The sequence below is a fragment of the Pantherophis guttatus genome, chromosome 1 (assembly GCF_059756535.1).
Source record: "Pantherophis guttatus breed Tessera chromosome 1, ASM5975653v1, whole genome shotgun sequence".
In the NCBI taxonomy this organism is placed as follows: domain Eukaryota; kingdom Metazoa; phylum Chordata; class Lepidosauria; order Squamata; family Colubridae; genus Pantherophis; species Pantherophis guttatus.
The window spans coordinates 145,382,796-145,399,348 of record NC_142063.1 but is presented as its reverse complement, the minus strand read 5'-3'; the positions used below and the strand labels follow the sequence as shown (position 1 = coordinate 145,399,348).

Here is a 16,553-nt window from a genome sequence, read left to right as displayed (position 1 = left end):
ATTTTTGCGTCTTTTTATCATAGTAAAGTATTGCATACAGATCAATAATTGTAATTAAAATTCATCATGGTTGTCACCTTAAATCAATTGTGGTTTGAAATTTGCTGATTTCTACTATGTTATCCTACCCACCTAACTGTTCCAAAAGCATGCAAATGCGAGTAGATTAATAGGTACCACTTCGGTGGGAAGCTGGTAGCATTCTGTGCACCCTTTGAGGTATAGCCCATACTGGCCACCTGACCGTGGAAAATGTCTTTGGACATCGCTGGCTCCCTCGTCCTAGAAACGGAGATGAGCACCATGACTTAGAGTCGGACACGACTGACAGGAAAACCTTTATCTTTTTTTTTTTCTACTATGTAAATTAAATATTGTTTTAATTTCAAAGGGAAATTAAAATTGAAACTTTTTATAACCACTTGATGGTATATGAGCCCAAGGCTTGCTTAAATTTCTTTCCACAGTAGTGACTCTGGCTGTGGGTTATTCAGTTGCTGCTGCATTTGGTGTCCTCTTTCTGTTTTTCCAGAAAGAGTCTGGAAAAACAGGCTCGGGAATCTGCCTGTTTTCTGGATGGTAAACACTTAACTATATTTCTGAAGTATATGTGGCGCAGTAAACTCAGCCAACATCTTCCAAGATTTTTTTTTCCTTCCTAAAACTAACTTAAACAGATCTAACTTAAAAGAAAAGGGAGACACTTCACAATAACTCTTTCCTTTGTGATTATAGGTCTCTCCGTCATGCATTCTCAAAGTACCAATCAGCTGGATGTTGGGAACAACCCCCGTGTAGGTACCAAGCGCTATATGGCCCCAGAGGTCCTAGATGAAACAATTCAGGTGGACTGCTTTGACTCCTACAAAAGAGTTGATATTTGGGCATTTGGACTGGTCCTCTGGGAAGTAGCCAGGCGCATGGTTAGCAATGGTAGGTAAATGTGAATTTAATTCAATCTATAAAGTTTAAAATCCTTCGTCTTGCTTTTCCACTTAAAAGCACTTCAATGTCCGGATCGAGCAGCCGGAACCACTTGTGTAAACAGATAGTTTATTGTTGATTGCCTCTATAACAAGAATGTCACCAGACTACCTTCCCTTGGGAACGGCAGATATAGACATAAAGATTTGACCTCAGACATTTCCTCCCCTGCATAAGACTCTTAAGTTGGAATCTCTCTTCACTCCCTCTGGCAGGGGGCCTTCAGCTGGTGGTTCCACCACATTTAGTGGCTATCAAGATAAAATATGCTGAAAATGTATATGCTACCAGATAGCCAGAAGAATTGAAAATTAAAAAATCAGCTAAAGGAGGGAAAGCAAAGAGTTAGGGTTTAGATCTTTACACCTGAAAACTGAAGGATTTGGAATGAGTAATCCAGGCAGCAAGAAATTCCACGAAGCTCAAGGATTTCTCCTCCTCCCCCTTTCCACAAGCATGGAAAAAGCTTCCCTTAGAACAAATATTAGGGTTTCACCAGTAGTGAAATCCAATTTTTTTTACTACCGGTTCTGTGGGCGTGGCTTGGTGGGCGTGGCAGGGGAAGGATACTGCAAAATCCCCATTCCCACCCCATTCTGGGGCCAGCCAGCGGTGGTATTTGCTGGTTCTCCGAACTACTCAAAATTCCCGCTACCGGTTCTCCAGAACCTGTCAGAATCTGCTGGATTTCACCCCTGGGTTTCACCAAGATGCCTTCCAGCTCTTACAGGCCAGACAAATTCATGTGGGAGCAAGAAATCTTCATTTCTATTGCGAGGCTGTTCTGTGGAATCTTAGAGCTCTATGAGAACTTCTTCCATGAGAGACCAGGGCAACAATTGTTACTTAAATCACAACAGCAACAATAATTGTTAGTTTATTGAGGTACTGTGGCAGATAAAGAGAGATCTAGAATGATGCCATAAATGGGCCTTATCATCAAGTGCACCTGGCAATAGAAAATAAATACATAAATTAATAAGTTACTGTTAGGTCTCTCAGCTGTGGCAGCCTTCTTGGACCAGGAAGTACTGAAGGTAATGACTTTCATCCTTGTGATATCCGTGATAGACTATTGCAATTTGCTTTGCATGGGATTGACCCTGGATATAACCCGGAAAACTGTAGCTGATACAAAAGACAACTGATGGCTTGGATTGCTTACATTGTGGGAACTGTATTAGTTGCTGGGCTGGGAGGCTTTTGGGCCCAATTCAAGGTGCTGATTACCTGTATAGCCCTATGTGACTTACCTACTTGCTATATCGGGGACGATGAAATCTTCCTGCCCAATAAGGATCAGCTGGGAGAAAATGCTATTGGGGCCCACACCCTGAAGGGAGCAAGATGGAGGATGGCCTTCATTTTTTGGAATAGCTTTCCTTCTGAGGTCAAGATGGCCCCCTCCCTATTGACATTTAGAAAGACTGCAAAAAGATGCTCTTCGGAAGGGCCTTCAGAGAAGGAGAACCTAATTAGGCAACCCAAAGGTGCTTTTTCAAGAGGCCACTGGACTTTCTGGTTTTTCTTTGAAGATGTTTCGCTTCTCATCCAAGAAGCATCTTCAGCTCTGACTGGATGGTGGGGAATGGAAGGATCCGGTCAGCCAGTCAGAGCTGAAGAAGCTTCTTGGATGAGAAGCGAAACATCTTCAAAGAAAAACCAGAAAGTCCAGTTGCCTCTTGAAAAAAATCAGCACCTTTGGGACAACCATGACCTGGATGACTGAGAATCTCCACAGACATCTAATTAGACAACAGCAGAAGTAAGAGTTTTGTGGGATGTGAATTGATTATTTGGATTTTGTTTTTTTACTTTTCTGCTATTTAAAGCCTTAAAATAGGTGACAAACAAGCATAAATAAGTAAGCTGCTCACTGCTTCGCTTTTGAACACAGAGAAGGTTGGCCAACGGCTGCTAGCTTCTGCAACTGTCTACTCAAAATTTTAGCCCGCTTGCTGAAATTTATACTGTTCCTGTAGTTGGTTTCACAAACGATCTCAAAAGATGTTGTTTGTGATGAGAATATTTGCTTGCTAAATTTCTAGCAAAATTCAGAGGCTGTTTCTGATTGGACATATAATGGTCACCGGCTCTATTAAACATTTTAAGCAGTGTAGAGCAGGGCACAGTTGAGAACCAATTTTTCATTTTTGGTGGCACAAACACAGAACCACTCAAGAGATTTGCTCCTTTTGTGAGCTCTTCAGCTGTGCTGCGAAGGGACAATATTAGACACAAAAGGTATCAACCAGAATAATTGGCAACATGGGGTGGGTTGGAACATCTTAAGGGAGGATTAATTAAAAAAAAGCCTTTTCACCTTTCTATTTGGGGAAGAAAGATAACTGGCTGAAGGTGAGGTTAGAAATAACCTGGAAAATGGCATTTGTGTCCCTTTTCACTGCACATTAACATTAACCTGAATTTGATGACTTGTATATTCAAAATAAGCTTTTTTCCCAGTTCAGTGCAAAATGTAGCTCTGTTGGATTGCAGTCCCACCAGGAGGATCAAGCTAAGTGTGGTTGATCTTAGTATCAGAAGTTTAGGTCCCCTATCTTTATTTATTATTTTATTTTGTAGGTTGAAGGACAATTCTCTTTAAGGTGTTTTCTTGTTTTTTTCTGGGGAAATGAAAAGAAAGTGGATCAAAGTTCATTGGGATAATATTAAGGCAGAGTAGCTCAGAGGTTAATATTGTCCTTCTGTGGAATTTTTCAGTGCCTCTGGAATCAGCTGCAGTACCCTGAGTGGGTCCATGAAATTTTTATTGTTGTCTTTTTAATTTTTTTTAATGCATTGAAGTAAAAGCCAGACAGCAGCTTCTTGTATTGTAGTATATTCACAAAAAGAGTAGTGGAAGCTTGGAACCAACTTCCGGCAGAGGTGTAGTGAGTCAGTCATAATTAACTGAGTTTGAAACATGCTTGGGATAAATGCATGTCTACCATCCAACAAAAATTAAACTTTAAATAAATAAATAAAAGCTCAAAAAGGAAAAAAAAAATTCAAAGGGCAGCTAGAATTGATGGACCACTGGCTCTTTTTCTGCCACCAGTTTTCTGTGATTCTATATTCACCTTACAACAACATACAAATAGTTATTTGGGTCTATAAATGGAAGTCCTCCATTGAACAGATTTTCCCAAGTGATGCCTCCAGCTGTGTCTGTAACAATCTGTTCTTCATGTACAGAAGCACTGACTGAATCACTGCCAAAAGATGGCTGTCTCTCGCAAAGTCTGGGAAGGGTTTTGATATGAACATTTGGAAAGCATGTCAAACCCGATTGCATCGCGGGCTGTATCGGGATGTTTTTGCCTTTGCGGAGCCGGGGTGGGCATGGCTTGCACGGGCCATATCCAGGCCACAGGCTGCCAGTTTGACATGCCTGGTGTAGGGTGTCCTCCAATCAGAGGCCATACTGGTAGGATATTACTGGAAGATCAAAGCTGAGGAAACTAATAGTAATGTGCACCTGAGAAGCCCCATTTGCTCAAGGCTGTTCATCCTCAGAGCAGGAAGGACAGGCCCATTCCTTCCCCCCCTTCCGTTTTTTCCTGGGTTTTAATCTTTTAGTGTAATGAAGAAACCTTGGAAGCTTGAAAATTTTGCAACTGTGCTGTAAAGATTCAGTTGGGCTAATAAACAATGTGCTTTTGTGGGTTTTGGATTATTTTTCTCATAACCAAACAATTTGTATTTGAGAGAACTAATCGCTTTCAGAATTAAACAAATCCAAATTTGTGAATTTTGAAATGCAGAAACATAATTATAAGCCACCAGATAAAATAGGTTTTCTGTATTTCTTTTTTAAAGCTTGTATAACAAAGATACAAACTAATGGTAGTCTTCATGGCAAGTAATTGTATGTGCTTGTTTGTGTATGCGCATACACATACTCACTGCCAGATATTTTCTAAGATTAAATTGCCATATTTATATTTCTAAAATAAAATACCTAGCTGATCTGAACATTTCCTCCTGAAACTTGTCCCTTATTGTCTCTTATTTTAATAATAGTTGTACATGACCAATTCTTAATGGGATCAAAATGAAGAAATGGAATGTTGGATTAGAACATGAATCCCAGCTATCCTGAATATTTCTGCAATTAAAATATATAGTGCAAAATGATGCTATTTATTTGGGGAGGGGGATGCCTTGTATCCACAAAACCACAATTGAAAGACTCTTTAACACTCTCTCATAAGTATCTCAGAAGACTCTCAACAGTTAACTATAGCCATAAAGGGAACAGTGCAATAAAATTTAAAACATAAAAATCAAATAGCAACAGTACAATAACTCCCATCAACAGTATTGATGGCATCCTTTCATCCTCTTAGACTCTTCATAACAGTTCAGTTTTTTTAAAAAAAAACTTATAGAAAGGCTAGGTTGGGAACTAGTCAGATTTCCAGAGGGTGACTCTTTCATAATGTAAGCATACTGAAGAAGTCGTGCCTGTGAGACACAGGGCCACCCCTCCTCTTGAGAACCAGTAGTTTCTCCCAGGTTGGATAATTCATACAGATTGAATTTGGCTGGAAAAGATGGTCTTGCAAAGTATCTTGGTGCCAAGATAAAACCAAGGGTTTTATAAGTTAAAACTATTGTTTTGAATTGTACCCAAAAACTGATCAGTGCCAGTGCTACAGCTTATACTGACGTACATGAACCAAGAACAATAGTGCTGAATAGAGGACCGCTTGCAGCTTCAAAGTCATCTTCAGAAGTAGCCCTACTTACGGTACCATGAAGTAATTTAAACAAGTGGTGATTCAGGCAAGGTCCTCTTGTTTCAAGGAGGACCCCAAAGGTGGGCAAAAATCCTCATGGCTACCATCTGCACCTGCTATCCATCAGTAGCCATAAGTACAGAGGACACCCTACCCCAAATCAGAGACTTGTATTTTTGGATTATTGCCATTCCACCAAGAAGCAACACCAGAATTATCCAAGTGCCTTGATGATGTATCGCACAGTAGTCTCCAGTAAAATACCTGCTTTGTTATAGTCAGTTGTGATCAACCTATTCTGGACTTCAGACTTGTTCTTTTAGGGAAGAGCACAATTAATCTTACACTGACTTCATCCTTTTCTTATAAAATTACTGTCCCACCCATTCAGCATCTTCTGAATCCATGCTAGCTAGTTTGGGTCTAGATAGCTAGTGCCAAATATGTGAAAGTATAAAGAAATGCTAAGTTTTTCTCTTTCCAAATCTGTAATAGTTTTGCTGCTTTGCCATATGTATGATTTGTTTTCTGTAGATGTACATGTTTACAGAATCAAACTTTTTTCTAGTCCGCAGGGAGACCTAGTTGATTTAATGCTTTGGTTGTATTGTGCTCTTAGGATTTCATTTCACAATATCGGTGAGATGTCACAAAAGCTTCCAATTGGCAAAGTTTAATCCCTTGGTAACAATATGTGAACTTTGTATTGCTAATGAACATCTTAAATCTATATTGGTGCAATATAACGTATCCCTTGTGTTTTCGGTTACAGGTATAGTGGAAGACTACAAACCTCCATTTTATGATGTCGTTCCTAACGATCCTAGTTTTGAAGACATGAGAAAAGTAGTTTGTGTGGATCAGCAGAGGCCAAATATTCCCAACAGATGGTTTTCAGACCCTGTAAGTGCACTTGCTGAAATAGGTTGATATATTTTCTACTCGATCATCTGTTAAGAATTGTTAAAACCATCTGCTGTTTAGACTATAGGCCAAACTAGATGTGGCAGCAGTAATTACATTTGTTTAATCATCCATCTTTCCCATTCATAATACAGCAGGAGTTGGCCATATTTCTACAATAAAATAGGCATGTGGGCAAAGGAGCTGAACCTCTCGCCCCCGAAATCTATTCACCTGTAGCACTTTTACTTTGGTCTAGAGGCTCTCTGGAATACGAGGGATTTGGGTGAAATTGCAAAGAATGTGGGGAAGTATTGGCTGCAGTTCTCACTTCTGGTACTTGCCAGTCTGTTTATATTGAAATTGGTAAAAAAAGGATCCATATGAAAAATCATTGTAGAAACAATTGTTCTACTCATGATTAAGTGCTAGAAGAGAAAAATTTGCAAGCTTAATCATCTTTAAGAAAAATTGAAAAAAGCTTTTAGGGGTTCAAAAAAATCTGATTTTTTTAAAAAGAACATACATTGTTGCTTCTCCCAATATAAAATATCATTAACGAAGTCTAGATATAATCGGCAGAGACCTATAGCCTATCATAGCCTAGGACTCCATAATAGTTTTACCCTAAATATTTACAAATTCTAGAGTGGAAACAGAATATTCCTATCTAAGGTCAGGGAGGGGGCTTTCCATTGAGGGGCCATGCAGAGCGAAATGAAGGCATAATCCATTGGGCAGAAGACAGGAGAAAGATCTTGATCAGGTGAAAACCATCCTGGACTCAATTTGTCAACCAAAGATAAAGCTGTTATAAAAACCTTGAACTTCTTGGTCCAACCACCAGTTGTCCTGAGGCCACAGAACCAAAGGAAGTATGCTTTACAGCAATCAAGGGCTATTCAGTTATATGACCTTCTGGCTTCTGTATATCTGTGTGCAATTCTTCCGGTTTTGCATCTTCTCTTCCTAGCAGTGACCTCTTTTCTCCTTCCCCATAGCATTAAGACAAATGCTTTTAGAAGCTCTTTGGAGAGGCCATTTGATACTCGGGGATAGCTGAAGGCTCCGTTATTGCTTTTTTGCTTTAAATATTGAAGCAATGTTTTAAATTAAAAAAGTTATTCACCAGTACTGTAGATAGAAAATGTGGAAGATCAAAAAAAAAAAGAAACAAACAAGCTTTTAGGCTGGTACTGAACCAAAAAGGTCACTTGTAAAGTTCTCAACAGGTTTGAATTATTTTTCCATAGGGCAAACAGATCAGGCCACTTAGTGGTCTTCTAAAAAGAGCAAGAGAGCGCTCTTGATCTTCCTGATTGTACCTTCCAGTTCAATATGAACTTGCGGGGGGAAAACTGCTTTTTAATATTTTTCCATTTTATATTTTCATCATGTCTTATAGTGGGATTGGGCTGTACTAAATGAAGCAAATTGAATTGAATTGAATTGACCAAGTGTGATTAGACACACAAGGAATTAGAAACCGCCACGAGCCACCACTGATTCATTTGTGTGTGTGAATTAGCTTCAGTGTCGAAACTGGTTAAATGTCCCAGTGTGGATCAGACCTTTGTTTATAGAAATGAATACTAAGCATACAAAATTACAATAGTTTAAGCCTCAAACTGTGGTTTGAGGCCACTGTTTTTCTGTATATTGTTTGGTCAGCAATTATTTTCCATGCTGCAAACAAAGTAGTGATAATCAATGTGAGTTGGAGTAGTGCCATCAAAATATTCTACTCTGAATATATATTTCTGTTCTTACCTTTTCAGACATTAACTTCACTTGCTAAGCTCATGAAAGAATGCTGGTACCACAATCCATCGGCAAGATTAACAGCTTTGCGTATCAAAAAGACGTTGACCAAAATTGACAATTCCTTGGACAAGCTCAAATCTGACTGCTGATATAAAAAAAAAAAGCCACAATGCTGGCAGACGCAAAGAAGGACATACAACTTGCTGGGATTTGGTTCCAAGTGGCTTCAGGCGTCGGCACAGTTGTATACCCAAACCAGCCATTTGAGAGGAAACAAAGCCATGCGAATCTTAATTAGCGCCTGCCATGGCATTTTTGCAAATGGCCAATCATTAAAGACTTCAAGCTGGATCTCTGGTGGCCTATGGAAGAAAAAGACAAAGGAGTCCTAAGACAAAATCGGGGCATTAGAACCACGGCTTTTAATTTTTTTTTTTTTAAATTCAGAAAAAAAAAAGAGTCTGTTTGATGCTCCCAACTTTGACACATGGAACTGGACAATTTCAATCCACAACTTTGCCTGCGTGTCTCTTCTTCGTTGCACTAAGGGATTCCTTGCATTCCTTCCTTGCACTGTTACAGTTTAATTTTAAGGAACTGACTTGCCAAAAATAGGATTGGCTTTGTATACCTTGATCTATGTTTTTTTGGATATTAGGAAATCAGTTTGGGCAACTGAACCCATAACTGACTCTTCTCCTCTTTCTCTTTTTATTTTGTTAAGCTGCATTTTACATATGTTTACAGTAAGGCTGGAACACTAGGAATTGTTGATGAGGAAACATGCAGATTTTATTTATTACTGGTGCATTTAACAGTTTTTAAAAAACAGAGAAAAATGCATACAGTTAAGTTTATTTTTATGTAGCTTCTATCACTTACAGTCTCTTTTTCGTAATATCATATAATCGGAATTGGTTCTGTTTTTTCCCGTTGAATCGTTTAGACATTTTAATCACATTTTAAGTGCTTCACATTTTATATGTGTATGGTCTGTAACATATATTTTCAGTTCAAAATATGCAAAACATTTATATATAAATATATATAAATATAAATATATATCTAAATATAAAGCCATTACTCAAATTATGTCACATCTAGTACCTTATTGATTTAGAAGAACGGATTAGCAAAGCAAAAAAGCAAACAATAGTTCATCAGAAAGTGCTGCTTCCTCCCTCCCCCAATTTATACATAATGAGCATTTAAATATGGCAAGGAAGAAATTGTTTTAATTTGCTTTTTTTCTCCCTATTAAGTAACTGCTTGTATAAATGAAAGATAATATTTCCCAGTGAAATGAAAGGGAAGTATTCTGCTAGTGCCTCCTGGGCTTAAGGTGAAGGTGGTGTACTTAAATTGAAGCATCACCAACATATATATATATATATATATATCTGTGGGTGATTCCCATCCTGGACTGAGCTGTGCTGGAAAATCTGCCATCATACAATTTGGCCTATGTGATGGAAGAGACATCTCTTGAGGTTTGGCATGCTGGAACTGTCCCTCAGACGGAATATTCATTCTGGAGCTATGACCTCATAATGGCATGTGATGTATAGATAAAACATGATGTCTTCTGGCTGCTTTTTTTGATATCAAGTTTCCCAAGTAAACAACTTTGATTCTAGTGCCTTGCTTTGTACTATAGTTACTCTCCTTTGAAGCTTTCCAAGCAAAAAAACTTGGAATGCTGACCTTCGAACATTAAACCAGGACAATGTCTGGAAAAGCTGAATGGACTTGGTTTAAATTGAGAGCGTTAAAAATAAAATAAAATAAAAAAATAGGACAGGACAATTGAGGCTTCCATTATCTCCTATCCTCTTTTATATACTTCAATAACAATTATTTGGGGGATGTATACAAGGTTTGGTTTGGACAACTATATGCTCAGTGAAATACTACTGCTTTTACTAAATGGAGACATCACTATCATTCATATAGTATTGGATAGACATACCGTGATTTGTTAGGATTTATTCGCATCCCCTATGCAATTCAGATTTTCAAATGTTATTTGAATGTCAATCATTTCTTCCTCATATTTAACACCAGAAACTACATAAAAGGGCAATTTACAGTATTTTTCAGAGTATAAGACACACTTCCCCCTCCCCCCAAAAGTGGGTGGAAATGTCTGCGTCTTATACAGTGAATGTTGCCGAAGCCCCACCCACCCGCCGGCCTCTGCCTCCCAGCAATTTGCCTCCTTGCAGCAAACATCAAATAGCGTGGTCAGCTTCAGCACAACCTGATTTAGTACGAGCAGCTGATTGGCGGTTGGATCTATCTCCTGGTATAACTCCTATCAGCTGTTCCAGGCTGCGGGGATCCTGGTGGTGCAGTGGACTAAACTACTGTTAAAGTAGTATTTAGCTGCCAGCTGCCTGCAATTACTGCGAGTTCAATTCTCAACAGGCTCAAGGTTGACTCAGCCTTCCATCCTTCCGAGGTAGGTAAAATGACCCTGTTTGTGGGGGCAATAAACTGGCTTTGTATAAAATAGAACACTGCTTTGGGGGGGGGCGGCAAAAGCCCTACTAAGCAGGTATATACAAAAGTATGAAGGTTATTGCTTAAAAGCATTGTAAGCTGCCCTGAGTCTCCGGAGAAGGGCGGCATATAAATCAAACAAACAAATAAATAAATAGGAGGTATTCCTGGGTACTTACGGGACCGCCTTCTGCCACCGATAGCCTCCCACCAGCCAGTACGCTCCCATAGAGAGTGACTCCTCAGGGTGCCGTCAGCCAGACAATGTCGGCTGGTGACCCCCAGGGGGAGGGCCTTCTCTGGCACCACCTGTCCTCTGGAATGACCTGCCCCTGGAGATACGTAGGATCCCAGATCTCCGTGCTTTTCGCCGTGCCCTTAAAATTTTTTTATTTCATCAAGCCGAGCTGGCTTAATCCCTCCCCCCTTAGACATTTTTAATTGTTAATTAATTTTAGTTGGGGTGTTTTAAATTTATTGGGCCAAAATTTGTTTAATTCTTTTTTAAAAAAAATTAAATTTTGTATGTGATGTTTTTATTCTTGGCTGTTCACCGCCCTGAATCCAGTGGGAGAAGGGCAGTATAAAAATCTTATAAAATAAAATAAATAAAATAAATAAATAATATTCCGGGAGGCAGATCCAAATGCCAATCAGCTGCTCGATCTAAATCAGTCTGTGCTTAATCTGACCATGCTGTTTGCTGCAAGGAGGCAAATTGCTTGGAGGCAGAGGCAGGTTTTTTTTTCTTGTTTTCCTCCCCAAAAGCTAGGTGCACCTTATACTAGCGTCTTACAGTCTGAAAAATACGGTATATGTAAGTAAAGAGTAATGCTGGAAAGGACCCATAAAAATGGTGCTTGATGTCCTACTTCTTAAGCTTTCTATAGTTTGATAAGCAGCTTGGTATTTTCTACGAGAGTTGTAACTTGTCCAATTAACTTTCACTTGTTAAAATGCTTGGTGAAATGAAAAAGAAATGAGAAATTACTAATTTTTAACCAACTCCATTTAATAATGATGAACTTTTCCATGAGGACTGGTTATCCAGCTAATAAATACTCATCCTTTGACTTCTTGTATGGCTATTTCACAATACTTAACAGACTGGTGGGGTTTGGTGCATCCATTATTTCTGACTTGCAACTTCACTTTAATACTTTTTAATACACAAATTACTCTTGGATTTTTTTTTTCAAGTACTCCTATAATGAAGAGGATTACAATGCAGGTGGCACACTTACATAAATGTGGAAAATACCTTGCTGCAGAAAAAAATAGGCTTGAATTATATATCTGGAATGGAGGTATACAATACATTTCACATTCGAAACATTTTAAGGTGGAAATACCCGCAGAGTATTTTCCCAGATTGCTTTGCAGAAGGAAACCATTCTCAGGGAAAATTAAGTAGTTGCCCAAAACTTTCCAAAGCAAATAGACTGGTGTGTCTCTCATAGGGGAAATTAATATGTCATTATTTTCAAGCTGCCAAGCAAGCATGTCATTCTAGGCACCAAATTCCAAAGTTGAATCCCTAAGCAGGCTGGAGTACATACGTGTGGCTCTTAGAAGAAATTCATGGAAAACTCCTTGCAAACAATACAAATACAGCATTTTAAGAACCCTGTTTGACATATACAGAGGAGGAGGAGTGACTTCTGGGTCTTTAGGTTGATTGCCCTAGCAGGTTAACGTACAATAAGTGATACAATGCAAGTTAGTTTGAGAGTTCTGGTTTCCATTTCACAGTTATGGTATTTAAAAAAATTAAAAGTTCTCTTTTTCTCTGTCGCTGGAGATTTTCAGCAAAACATTAAACAACAATTTGCCTCAGGTGGTATAAATTCTCCTGCTTAGGGCAGGAACGTGGATTAGAAGATCTCCGAGATCCCTTCAAGCAGGGCCGGATTTAGATGAAAAGAGGCCCTAGGCTATTCCACTTATGAGGCCCTTTCACCTATAGTGAAAGTGTAATTTTAATTTTGCTAACAATTTGAATGTAGGGAATGTAGGCCCCTCTTGATCTTGAGGCCCTAGGCTGAAGCCTAGTTAGCCTATAGGAAAATCCGGCCCTGCCTTCAAGCCCTATGATTCTATTCAATTCTTTTCAAGCGGTGAAGAATGACTGGCATAATGGTGCTACATTATTCAGGAAAATACACAAAGTTGCATTTCTATGCAATATGGCTTGCTTTACCAACCTAGTGCTGTTCCGCTGCCTTGAACTACCTTTCATTTATTTATTTATTAATCAAATTTATACAGGCACCCATCTTATAGAAAGCCTATAGTGATTCTGGCTGGCATATAACAATAAATATAAAGCAATGGTTACCTAAAATGGTTATAGGTAATTACTGTATTTTTCAGAGTATAAGATGCACTTCCCCCCATAAAACTGGGTGAAAATTTTGGTGCATTTTATACAGCAAATGTTGCAGCGGGGGGGGGGTGTTGCGGTGCCAATCAGCTGTTCTAGAATGGGCCGCGGTGGCAGCAAACAGGCTGCAGTGAACAGGCTGCCCCGAATGGACCTTGGAAGCGAATGGGCGGGAGCGGCAAATGGGTGGTGGCAGGCGGGCAGCAGCAGTGGTGAATGGGCTGCGGTGACAAGTGGGCCCGTGGCAAATGGGCTGCGGCAAATGGACCACATGAATACTGGATGGATGCTGGGAGGCAGGATTTTTTCCCCTTGTTTCCTCCCCAAAAAAGCTAGGTGTGTCGTATAGTCTGGAGCCTCTTATACTCTGAAAAATACAGTATTTAAAAACATTAATAGCAAATAGCAATAGCACTTAGACTTATAATAGGGCTTTACAGCACTCTCTAAGCAATTTACAGATTGCCTCTAACAATCTGGGTCCTCATTTTACCCACCTCGGAAGGATGGAAGGTGAGCCAACCTTGAGCCAGTGAGACCTGAACTGCCAAACTGCTGGCAGCTGTGATCAGCAGAAGTAGCCTGCAGTACTGCATTCTAACCACTGTCCCACCATTAAATACTATAGTTAAAAACTATAAAAGCAGAACTAAACAAGAATAATAGATGGAGGGAAGTTAATAATAGAGCACCTTCACAGGTTCACTCATCCCCTGGGGACCTCAAGTCTGCTAACATAACCAGGTCTTGAAGGACCTTCAGAAGCTCGGGAGTGATGACGCTGACCACCTCTCTGGGGGCAGAGAAGATTCCACAATGTGGACTCCAAAGTATTTATTTATTTATTTATTAGTCGCATTTCTATGCCGCCCAACTCCCTAGGGACAGTAGAAAAGGTCCGCTAGCTAGGCCTGCCAAATCAGATCATTTTAACTTCTTCATCTAAATTTCTCAGCCGTTTTGTCACATTGTTGAAGAATGATGGGGCTGTAGGACAACATATTTGAAAACCCACAGATTGGAAAGCCTCATTTGACCTATGGAAGGCATCCTTGATTTAGCCTTTCCCAGAATTAGATGATAAGCAATGACATTTCTGTTTCATTGAATTTCTAGAGCAAAAAAAGTACAGTTATGCCAAGAAAAACATTTGATATTCCAAGGATCACTTTAAAATTATTAGAAAAACACAAATCATGCATATCCAGTAAAGTAACACAGAGCTAGCAATTTTATTTATTAACTACCGTATTTTTCGGAGTATAAGACCCTCCGGACTATAAGACGCACCTACCTTTTTGGGGGAAAACAAGATATACACTAGTGCAGGGGTCATCAACCTTTCAGATCTCAGGGACCACTAAATTCATACCTTTAAATCCCGCGGACCACTAATATGACCTAACTAATGACCAGCTGTGTGGGAGTGCCTAGGTGGCTGGGCATGGCCAACTCAATGTCACTCGTGTCGAGAAGCACCTTGCCGGCCTCTACTCCCTCCTCCCCTCCCAGGCCACTCCTCCCCTCCCCACCCGGGCTCCTTAGGGCCCCAATAGGAAGCAGTTGTTAGAGCTAAGCAGCCACCACGACAAAAAGTTAGCAAAACAGCTGGCTCAGTTCAATTTGGATCTGACTGAGAAGGAGGCTCAGCAGAAGCACCTCACTGAGGACTACAAGCATAGGCTTTCCAAGCAGAGGGAAGACCTGTGGGAGTGCAAGGTCAGGTACCGGCGCCTGGAGGCACAGCAGGCTGAGATGATCAGCCAGTTCCAGGTCATGATGCAGTCCCACTGGAACGAGGCACTCTGGCTCTTCACCACCAGCAGCACTTCCCTCCAGCCTTCGTCCAAAGCCCCATACCAGGAGGCTGAAGTAGAACCTGAGTCGGAATTTCTGCCCCCTCCGACCCACACAAAAAGATCCTGAAGGGGGAGACTCTCTGCAGCAACACAAGGATTCGTTGCATGTATCTGTCCCAGTGGTAATTTGAGGACTCCTGATTTAGTGCAATATAAAAAATGCAAATAATTTTTCTGTGGACCACCAAAATTTTCTCGAGGACCACCAGTGGTCCACGGACCACCGGTTGGTGACCACTGCACTAGTGCATGGATATGGGAAATAATATGAAATTTTACTAGTTTGGAACGGTTTTAAGTTTTTTTCTTTGCATAGATTGATATTGTAATCAGAATCAGTAAGCACGCAATCTGTTAAATGTAAAGCTTTTTCCCTCCTCTCTTTATTTTCCTTCAGGTAACATTTTAATCAACTTAGTGAAATGTTTTTTAAATTCCAGCTAATCGTTGATTCTAGACAGAAATTTTACAACAAAAGGACACAAAGAAGAAAATAAGACTCATAAAACACTCACAATAACTCTGCCTCTGCCTCAGTTGCCTTGCAGCAAGCAGCCTGCATTAGTTTCATTTTTGTTTTCAGCACAGCCTGAAAATCTGCCTCCCAGCAATTTGCCTGCTTACAGGAGGCCTGCGTGGTTTCTTCTGTGTATTTCTGACTTTGAAATATTTATAGATGCCACTTAATACGGTTTTTTTTTCTTTTTTCTTTTTCTTTAACCTTTTCCTTTTCTTCCACTTATTGCTTTCATTTCATTTCATTTTTCTTTTTTTCTTCCTTTACTTACCGTATTTTTCGGATTATAAAACACACAGAGCATATACACACACAGGCTGAAAATTTGGGTACGTCTTATACTCCGAATGTAGCTTTTTCGAAGCTTTTTTTCAGCCCTAACGAGGTGCAAGTGAGTGAAGCAATCTCTGTGGTTTGCCTGCTTTTCTCATTGCTTCTCTCTCCAAAGATCAGTTGTGCCTTAGAAGCTGTTTTTTATCTCCAAATGGGATAAAAACCAGCAAACTAATGTGCTGAAGCTGATCAGACTAAGGACGCTAGCCAGATGAATACCTGGTAGGCAGATTCCCTCCCCCCCCCGCCTATTTTCCTCCCCAAAAACTAAGCTGCGTCTTATACTCTGAAAAAATACAGTAATTTGTATTCATTTATGTTTTCTTTTTCAAAGTTTAATTTTATACATACACTGTCACATACATACCAACATACATACATACTCCGGTCAACGTTCAAGCTCTAGGTTACTACTAGCTTGCAATGCAGCCAAAGAGTTCATACAGATATTAACTTCTCCCCCCCCCCAGGACAGCACTACTTTAGTCTGCTAACTTGCTTTGAGTAATTGACATGTTACAAGCCAACACAGGGACACTCAGACGGATTTAACACACCATGAG

At 39.9% G+C, this 16,553-nt stretch overlaps 1 protein-coding gene across 3 annotated transcripts in view; it reads left to right on the top strand.

Annotated features, from left to right (window-relative positions):
* Positions 1–9,076, top strand: part of ACVR1 (activin A receptor type 1) — a 94,698-nt gene extending 85,622 nt beyond the window's left edge. For 2 of the 3 annotated variants that reach the window (XM_034425514.3, XM_034425506.3), the window contains 3 exons: positions 736–933; positions 6,502–6,632; positions 8,411–8,685. In XM_034425514.3, coding sequence (XP_034281405.1) covers positions 736–933; positions 6,502–6,632; positions 8,411–8,545 — 464 coding nt within the window. In that variant the 3' untranslated portion in view covers positions 8,546–8,685. Of the gene's footprint in view, positions 1–735; positions 934–6,501; positions 6,633–8,410 lie in introns of all 3 variants that reach the window. The other variant, XM_034425498.3, reaches the window with a different exon arrangement.
* The last annotated feature ends 7,477 nt before the right edge of the window (positions 9,077–16,553 follow it).